This window comes from Hypomesus transpacificus, chromosome 24, assembly GCF_021917145.1.
Source record: "Hypomesus transpacificus isolate Combined female chromosome 24, fHypTra1, whole genome shotgun sequence".
NCBI classification, from domain to species: domain Eukaryota; kingdom Metazoa; phylum Chordata; class Actinopteri; order Osmeriformes; family Osmeridae; genus Hypomesus; species Hypomesus transpacificus.
In genome coordinates this window covers 4,507,391-4,517,356 of record NC_061083.1, presented here as the reverse complement: position 1 = coordinate 4,517,356, position 9,966 = coordinate 4,507,391, and the positions used below count along the sequence as shown (strand labels likewise).

Below are 9,966 nucleotides of genomic sequence, written 5' to 3'. Positions count from 1 at the left end.
CCTCAGGCTGGTCTGTGAAAACTGAGCTAATTTACTCTACAGTGAAAGAAGCATGGCTGGATAGGAACAGTGTCTACTGACAGCACACAACACCACACTGGACATATACGGGTCAGGAGGAGGGGGTAGGGAGGTAGAGGGGGGACTGATGTCACAAAGTTAAACTGAACCACAAAAGAAACACTGAGGGACTTCTGGACAGGATAACACCGAGTTCGGAGTGCAAACATTAGCATTTCTCATCTGGGATTCATGATTCACACATGATTCATGATTCATGATTCATGACACACATAAGAGATGTTGATCCATAAGGGGGTTCTTCTCTGTTCGGCCTCCAGGTTTGCAGGTTCCACTGTGGTAGGTTCCTACGAGCGCAGGGTTTCCGAGTCAAAGGGGGAAGGAATTCACTGTGACAGTCCCATGATCCATGGAGCACAGGGGGGGGGGGGGGGGGGGGGGGGTCGGGGGGGGGGATCACAAACAGCAATAGACATCTCTTCACACAGCATAGGACTGGGCACACTTTAAACTGTCAACTTTGCCGACAGACTGCAATCTCTCATCAGGCTAGAACCGAGGCTGTCATGTGAGTGACAGATGTACCGTAGAAGCCCTAACCATCAATCAAAAGTCGTTGCCCTGTTACCGAACAGACTTCTGGTCCAATCAGGTGGCTTCACTCCACTCTGGGAGTCCTTCCCTACTGTGTGTGTCCAGTGTGTGGTAGAGGGGAGGGGTGAGGTTGGTGGAGTAGCCAGGGTACTCTCCCAGGTGTGGGCTGAGCTGCCTGCTGTGGGGGTGTTGGGGGGTCTGAGAGGGCGGTCCTGAGGTCTGAGTCTGGTAGGGGTCATGTGAGAGAGACTCCCCCAGGGGAGGTGAACCCTGGTGGGCTACAGAGCTGAGCCGAGAGCCCCTAGGGCTGGAGCTGTAGGGGGTGTGGGAGGCGAAGGTGGGGTAGGGGTCCATAGGGGTCATGGCAGGGGTCAAAGGGCAGCCGTAAGACCAAGACGTACAGCTCAGGTCCTCAAGCCTGGGCTCCGAACCGGCGAACATGCATGCCTGGCGCTGTCCCCCCTCCAGGCTGTAGGGGGAGCCAGAGAGTCCCAAGGGTGGTTGGTGTTGGTGGGGCAGCCCGGGGGGAGGGGGGAGGAGAGGAGGGTAGGGAGCAGGGCGGTAGTAGGATTCGTCTTCACTTGAACTCTCGATAAAAGACTTCCTGTACAGATGCTGCTGGTCTCCTGCAGAACCGCTATTGTCCGCTGTGGAGAGAAACAGAGACACGCAATCATGACTGAACACAGTTCCAAAACAGGAGCAACGCTGTCGTTTTTTTTAAGCAATTCCCACAACATACAAACAATTAGCCGGTTAGCATTTGCTAACGACTTCACTGTTCAATTATGCTGAGAGTGAAACTACACACCTGTCCTCTTGGTGCAGTGGTAGGCCTGTTGGTGAGGATGGGGGAGGCCGTAGGGGGCCAAAGGGGAGGTGAGAAGCTCTTGGGGGCTGCCGTTCACCCCGTTCTCACAGGGAAACGGGGCTCCCAGTCCCTCCGGGGAACTGAGGCCCTGGCCGTCCCCCTTGTACGGACTCCCCCTGGATACAGCCTTCTGACGCGCTGTGCTGCGGGGCACCACTGGGTAGTCCTTACTGAGTGGGAGGGGAACCGAGGAGATGTAGGGAAAAAGGATGTTTAAAAACTTGACCAACACAGATGATCCTGATGCCTGTGTTGTATGTTTTTGGTTTAAAATGGACCATAACTCCATTTGACACGCTTCATTTATAAAATAACTAAATCAATTAAGTCTCTCCCACTACTATGAAATCTGTAAAGTATGTTTTTATTTTTTTCCTTGAATCTCTCTCTCTCTCTTCTCTCTTTATTTCTCTCTCTCTCTTCTCTCTTTCTTTCTCTCTCTCTCGTTGTACACTGTGACATCTCATTGACCTCGTGCTATGCAGGAAACAGTGGGCAGTGTCTCTCTGCCTCTCATCCTCTAGTGACACAGAAACACACATACACACACTGTGCTGTGAGATAATGTGCTGATCTAAAAATAAGTCTGTGGCCGTATGTCACTTCAGATAGACTCTGCCCCACTAGCCTCTCTCCCCTCAACGACCAGAGACCCACTGTAACCCAGGACTCTCTCGTCCCCTCACGTCCCCTCCACCACCCCTACCTTCCCTCCCCCCCACCCCTTCTCCATCTCACCCCCTCCATCTCACCCCTTCCATCCCCCCTCGTCCCCCCACCCCTTCCTCCATCTCACCTCTTCTCTCCACCTTTGTCACCTCCTCTGTATCACCCCCTTTTCCACAATGTGACACTATCTCTTCGTGACACCCACCCCTACACCGCCTGACACATTTAGCACATCAACTGAGATTAGGACCAACACTTAACAGCCACAACATCACTACATTAGCGACTGCCTCAACCTTTTGCATGGCCTGCCTCAGGAATAGTGGGTGCGAGCATGAGCCACACTCGGAAACACAACATACAAAGGTTTTTCCGGTGCCTTCTAAAGTCAGAAGTCAGAGCAAGAACACAGGTACAGACACAGTTAATATAGTCACTTCCAGGGAGAGTTGGAGTACTGTTCCCAGATAGCCTGGCTGAAAAGGGGCTGAGATCTCTACCTTGCAGGCTGATTCATACACTTGCATGTCATCACAGAGGGAGGGGGGTCAGGTGGGGACCATCTGCACTCCATCATAACCACTGCTGTTCAACTGTAAAGTGGGCTGCCTTACATCAGGCCTGAGAGCAGCGCGGGGGGGGGAGATGTAGGGGGAGAGAGACAGACGGGTAGAGGGGACGGAGGAGAAGAGGGAGAGAGGGAAAAAGAGTGAAAGAGAGAGGGTGAGGAAGAGGGAGAGAGAGGCGGAGAGAGAAGGGGAGGGACGGAGAGAGAGGGGGAGACAGAAGGGGAGGTAGAGAGAGAGAAAGAGGAGGAGAGAGGGAGAAGAGAGAGAGGGGGAAGTAAGGAGAGAGAGGAGGAGAGAGAGGGAGGATAGAGAGAGAGGAGGAGGTATGGAGAGCTGTGCTCACCCTTGTATCTTGGCCATACGGTGAAGCTCCATGTCCTCGGTCCCTCTGAAGCCTTTAGCAAACGGGTTATTCTCTATCTTCAGCTGGGTGATCTGGGGAACAGAACACACTACGTTACATTTCAGCCGAAACACACACACACAGAGCTGGAACAATAACATAGATGAACAAGAAAAAGAACGAGGTCATAGCTGCCACATTACACAGAGAGAGAGAGAGCGAAAGAGATAGAGAGAGAGATAGAGAGAGAGAGAGAGAGAGAGAGAGAGAGAGAGAGAGAGAGAGAGAGAGAGAGAGAGAGAGAGAGAGAGAGAGATTGAGTAAATAACCTGACACTGTGTATTACACCAGTGGCTGAAGAAGGGCCTGCTGATTCACATTCACAACATCAACCTGAACAAATAAACCCTGATACTTCAGTATGCCAGTATTCCATACGAATCATTTCAACAAGCGATTACAAGAAGCATTTGTAATATTTAACAAGGATATCAAACATGTCTACATTTGAAAGTACTGGTTTGGACAAACATGTATGGTTTTAGTAACGCCATACCTTGTGGTTTTGGTATGATGTCACTGCAATGAAGGCAGTCTCTGAGAACACATGCGTGCAGAACGCGGTGTTCTTCGATCCAAATCCGTTGTTTTCATCAGCTTTCACGATATGAAGGCGGGGTTGGTATCTGTGCATGGAGTTCAATATAATCTGTAATAGAATCAGTGTAAATTGACCAACAGAAGAAAGAAAAAAGGAATGACAAACATCATGGTGAAATTATAAGAGTTTCAACCCTATGTTGAAATCAACTTACTTCACGAACAACAGGCCTCACTGCCATGTGGCAATTGTGAGGGTATTGACATAACTGTGCGATTATAGTGTGTGTGTGTGTCTGTGTGTTAGCCTCAGTTTAATTGCTGTGACAGTCCCACCAGCCATGGCCATTAGCTAATGGCCTCAAATTTCTTTGAAATCATTTCTGCTGGTTGTTGTCTGCTGTAGCCTGTCTACTGTAGTAGGAAGGGCCTCTATCATAGGATTAATATGGAATTAACATTCATTATGGCACACCACATATTGTATAGGCCTACACATGAATGATTGTCTCTATTGTTACAGTAACATAAGTTAGGCCGAATCACTCACGTGACCGAACGGGTCCAGGTGGTTATTAGTGAGCTTGAGCTTCTGGAAGGACACTAGCTGGCGGCTCCAGTGCGCGCCTGTGGTGGGAGAATCTGCATGCACGTAAAGTCTCCCCGGCATCGCAGGTTCAGCTTTCCCAGTGACCGACCTACGATGTAAGAGAATGGGGTCAGTCATTTTCGTGCAGACTGTCAGTTGTCCCGGGTCTGACCCGTTCGTGAACTGCGCTCTCCCCGCGCGCTGTCACACTCGTACAGGGCAGAGCCGCTTCAACCCTGCGCTGCCGCCGGCTGTGGAAGGTTTCTCTCCGATAAAAACATCTGTACGCTCAAGGATTTTATCCTGGAGAACAGCAGCTGGCACGTTTCTGTTACATATGGCCATTAGGTAGGCCTACGCTACAAACACAAAATCAAACCGAAAAGGTTCTGCTTAATGCACATGTCTCGCGCTCAGTCGGCCCGATCACTTGGGACACTTGTTGGCATCATTTTCAAACTATTCACCTTTACTCAGGACAAACAAAAAGGCGAAATGAATGTGGCCTATATGTTAATACAGTGGCCTACATGGTTGTGCTATGTGGTGCCTTATATCCTAAGTCTCACTAGTTTACAATGTGAGAAAAGGTAACTGAACTGCAAATTGGCAAACATATTTATTAAACCTTAACGCTATGCAGTCAGAGAGTAGAGAAAACAGCAAGCTCTGCGGATATTTGGAGGACAGTTATACTGTAACATGACATCCCTTAGGGATATATCCATCCATGCGCGTTCAGTGCGTAAAAAGCGCTCACAGACTATTTACCAGAACCTCCTCAAAATCCCCAAATACTTGGTTTTATCAACATTCCTATATGTTCATATTTATAAGTACAACAATTTGCATTGATAAATCTCAGCTTTCTTGGAAAATTCCATTTGGATACTCTCTACATAATGACGCTGACTTGAATAGGACGCTTTAATCCACGGCTGTCCGACTAATGAACTCTCAGCACTGCGATTGAACTTGCGGGCAGAGACAGGGGGCACGAGGGCATCGGGCATGCACGGGTAACTAGGCCACAGGGCTCCAGGAGGCAGAAGGACGTCACCAGAGCGATGTCACATTTTGCCCCTTGCCTGACCCAAAGTATTCATACACCTGCAGCTCTTCTCAATTTACCAAAGCTATTTTTTGCTTTGGAATTTTGTAAATTGACAGCGGCCTGCACAAAAACACGTACAACAGTTTCAGCAGTAGACCATAGGCCCAAATGTAAAATATTACAGATATACACGCATGTTTATCTAATACCTCATTTAATTGACTTCATCAGGCGTTGTTTTGAGTTTCCAATTAGTCAACCGATCATGCCAAAAGAAAAAGCTTTGTAAAAATGTGATCCAATAGATTAGATAGCCTAAATATCTTACCACTTATTGTCGGCAAATTTATAGCGATGGTCATCTGCGGGAACTATGTCCATTAGAAGAATGTACTTGGTTTTGGGATTTAACCCTGTGACCTTTATTTTGTAGCTGGGAAACATCCTCCTGTAAACGAAAGACATCACGAATAAATATGTTTTAAGAAAACGAACATCCCAGATGATCTAGTCTATAGGCTACTTATGCCTAGTTACGAACATTATATCGACTAATTAAAGATTTGGGAATTGTTAATAAAATCTAGTTTTAGTTTTTAATTTTTTACAAAAACTTTTCCAAAAAGCTGTATTTACATAATCATGCAACTTGGGTAAAAACCTATAGGTTACAGCCAAGAAAGTGACGTGTTGACTCACATGATGAGAGATATATGAAGTTATATCTTAAATGTTATGTTTATAGGCCGTTTTGTAACGAGCAATGACCTACCTTCCCGCCTTCGTGATAATCATTTCAGTTTCAACCTCGTTAAACTTAGTCCAGAGTTCGCGCTCATGTAGATACACTTTGATTCCTTCCATTCCCTGTTAAAGAAAAAAGAAATACAGTGTACACCACTCTCTTAAAAGTAGATTTTTATGCCTTATAAATTAGTCATATATGTTTTAGCAACATAAACTTGAGTCAACAAACATTGGACTGTGTTTTGATTTTTTCTATTTTTTTTTGTCTATACTAACAAACTGTGGTAGGCTAAATAACGAAAAACATGTTCCTTAATTTCCTTTATCGCCTAAATTAACTTGCATTTAATCTTTAGTTTAAAAAAACTAAAACGAGCCTTTAACGTGCTATGGTGGCACTATATTCACATGGGCCTAGTTGGGCCTACATGGATCTCTGCTCTTACCTGTTGTGCGCAGGTGGTTTGAGGTGAGGACACGCGCGTCTGATTCTCTGGTTTATTCTCTTTTGGTGTGTCCGAGCAGTCTGTGTCTGCGCGCTCCGGAAGGCCAAACGAGTCTCCTCCGTTAGCCATCACACTCACCTGATGCCGCGGGACTCACTGACAGGACACACACACCACATGTTTGCAAACTATTAAAATAGTATGAACGTTTAATGGCAGGCCTATCTAAATATTTTAAATCTGGATGATATGCTGACATTATTTTAAAACATTGGACATTGTTATATTGCATATACCTGGATTTAAAAGGTTCACATTTGCATTGATGATTAAATATATGATCTAATACTGGAACAAATTGAATGACTGTGTGACAATATTAATCTTAGTTTTAAATATTAATATTGAACTGTTACAATAATTTGTTGAAACGTTTTTCTATCAGCAATCCTTGAATCAATAACAAGAATAATAGTAGTAGCCTATCATCATGATAATACTACATGTCTACAAGCCCACTATAAATACAACAATAGAAGTAAACACTCTAAGGTTGAATAAAACAATTATATCATAAATACGTGTATATTACTAGCAAGAAAAAAAGTACAGCACTTATAAACATAGAAATAACATTATGCGATTATTAATACTAACATGCATACAGATTGTTACTTGAATCAACATGCATATTGCTGCGTTTACATAGCCTAACAATATTAAATAGTCAGTTTAATAATTTGAAGAAGGCTAGCCCGTTTTCGTTATATTTATGGTGATAGTTTTCCGGCTGGTTTGTAAAATGCCAAATATTTTACATGTAGGTAACATTTAAAAGCATGGTTGGTGTCTTCATTCCTACCTGAGGCCCAGCCTCCAGACGTACCTCCACAGCTATATTTCCTTGAAACAGGGTACAGTACAGGCCACGGTATTCTGTCAGCACATTTTCCTAGATTGCAGCAGCACCAAAATCCCTAAACCTACATCCTAGATCAACAAATGATCTAAACTCAGTCAATGTAAAATTAGGCTAAAGACAAATAGCCTGAGTGTTTTTGCTACCCCTGCTTGTTGTCAGACGTCTTCCCATGGCATATCTGCGTCAATCCGGTCCACCACCGTCTCCGCTCGTCACCCTGTCCACTCCAAGAGTCGAAGTGAGATGCCTTAGTAGGTCTATTTTCTCTTCGAATCAACAAAGATCTGTTTCAAAGCATTCCAGCCCTCTCCAGTCCCCACCCCCATCTTAAGCCGTCAAACTGTATACACATTTCAAATCCACGCAAAAGCGAGAAGCCTTCCGTTCAACCAGCTTATCTTTAAATATCGCTCCTAAACAGTAGGCCTAGTTTTATGGTTTATTTTTAATATTTTAATGGATTTCATTGGCCCACTTCTCCCATCATCTGACTCCGTCTTTTTCGCTCTCCTTCGATCTCCTTCTCAAACAAAATCTATATTTCAGCCATCGAATTAAGTTTGAGGCTAAAAAGATTTAGTTGTCAACCAAGTGTGTTTAATTTCAAGCAGGTCAGTTGCAGCGTTTCGTTACAATGCGCGTGCATCATTTTGACTGGATTACTGTGGTTATCCAGAGAATAAACCGGTGGCGCGCAGTCATCCAGAGTTGAAAGTTGAAGGGGTCAGCGGGAGGTAAGCGTTATGGTTTTCGGTCAAATTTGGGTGTCTCCGTTCAGCGAAATGAATTTGACGCCAAAATTCATAACATGTAGCAGTTCCAGCCTACTCACACGTGTACAGAAATAAAAACACAAATCTCTACCGTCGATGTGAGGTTAAGTCCACATTTTGGGAGGTTTGCACTGGAAACATAGCACATTAATTTTCAAAATTCAATGAACCTATACATTATTCTTTCCGTTGTCAGTAGCCTGTCGTGCTTTTTATTTTATTGACAGCAGTCGGTGAGTTATTTGCATCACACTGCGCGTAATTCTGTCTGAATTTGTATACAAACATGCAGTCCCGCGCCCTTTACGCACAAGGCGTTCTTCGGTAAATGCTTTGCCATAGGTTACAAATATCTTCCCATCGTTTCCATATCACATTTGAAACATTCAACTATAAACTTAAACTGAATGACTCCTTACCTTCTTCAATTGTTAAGTGTGCGCTGGTACATTCATCGAAGATTGCAGATCTGTGGGCTAGAATAGTCCTCAACGGTCATCTGTGGAGCAATAGTCTAGGCTATGTTTCTCGGCAGAGGGCAGTCTCGAAGTGACATGGGGATAGGAAATGCGCTGTGTGTGGGTGTATGTGTGTGTGTGTTTGGGCGCGTGTGTGGTTATTGTGGGGGGGGGGATTGTTCGTTATGATGCTATATCAAGTCTCGGTCTGCTCTAGACAAACCCAAGGCACATCACAAGACTGACCTCGCTGAAGGACATACAAGTTAAATTACACCAAACAATGACCATATGCTTTTTGGTGCAGTACACTATTGAAAGTATAAAACCAAAGATAGACTACTATATAAAAGCTTATTCACTCGACATTCCTTCTTGACATCAGATCTGTGATCTAAATGTTCTAAATGTGTGGCCCAAATGCTTAAATACGGTATACCTATGCCATGGTAAATGTGACTGTACAATAAAAATATTGCCGATCATTTTCTTAACTGTCAATAATTTCCAAAGACTAACCCGTTTTCAAAGACGGGTTTATATATTTAAATAGCATATTATTAAATTAATATTTAAACAATGTAATGCGAGTATCCTGTCCATAATTATTGACTTGAGTAATAGTATAAAACTAAATTATTATTATTTTATATAATCATGGATACGGCTATAGACCTAAAGTTATTCCATGTGTATCTACAGAAATACGATATATTCAAATGTGTATTTAGAGTGATAATTATTTTACAGGCCTTCTAAAATAGGTCTGAGGAATAAGTGTGGGACTGCAAATTCTTAAAATTTGAAAGTGCGCAAGGTTGAAGTCATTTGATAATGCCAATATTATAATACATCATCTTAAATGCATTGAACCATCCAATTCTAGTGACCTACCTGTCTGTGTCGTTGACTTTTCCCCCACACAAAAGCATGTGCAGCATCTTTAACCTCAGGGTGGTATTCTTGAAAACAAAAAGTCAGAAGAAAGGCACATTCCAAAGTAGCTACAATAACATGACATTTCGATGAAACTGTTTGAATTTGTAGTGTAGTATTTTATGTATTTAGAGATACTTAAATAGATGCATTTTCAAATCAAATCAAATCAAATCAAATCAAATCAAATTTATTTGTATAGCCCTTTTTACACGCAAGCATGTCACAGAGGGCTTCAAATGCGCCCATAGAACTGCCCCTCAACCAACCTAAACCCTCAAGGAAGACAAGGAAAAACTCCCAGAAAAACTTCCACCGGGAGAAAAAATTTTCATGGCTTTGTCATACTAACACAGCCGACTTGACTGATCAAG

The 9,966-nt window shown here is 43.9% G+C and overlaps 1 protein-coding gene across 3 annotated transcripts; it reads right to left on the bottom strand.

Annotated features, from left to right (window-relative positions):
- Positions 1–473: 473 nt before the first annotated feature.
- Positions 474–9,695, bottom strand: LOC124486859 (T-box transcription factor TBX5-like). Of its 3 annotated transcripts, XM_047048731.1 has the most exons (10): positions 9,551–9,695; positions 8,618–8,697; positions 6,504–6,659; positions 6,083–6,177; positions 5,639–5,758; positions 4,218–4,365; positions 3,624–3,776; positions 3,068–3,159; positions 1,427–1,656; positions 474–1,262 (listed from the first exon to the last, which is right to left on the bottom strand). In XM_047048731.1, the coding sequence occupies exons 3-10, from the start codon at positions 6,630–6,632 to the stop codon at positions 670–672; spliced, it is 1,560 nt and encodes a 519-aa protein (XP_046904687.1). In that variant the 5' UTR covers positions 6,633–6,659; positions 8,618–8,697; positions 9,551–9,695; the 3' UTR covers positions 474–669. The 3 variants fall into 3 exon arrangements, with proteins under 3 accessions (XP_046904687.1, XP_046904684.1, XP_046904688.1); XM_047048728.1 differs by lacking the exon at positions 9,551–9,695 and having other exon boundaries at positions 8,618–8,746; XM_047048732.1 differs by lacking the exons at positions 8,618–8,697; positions 9,551–9,695 and having other exon boundaries at positions 6,504–6,880.
- Between the last annotated feature and the right edge of the window lie 271 nt (positions 9,696–9,966).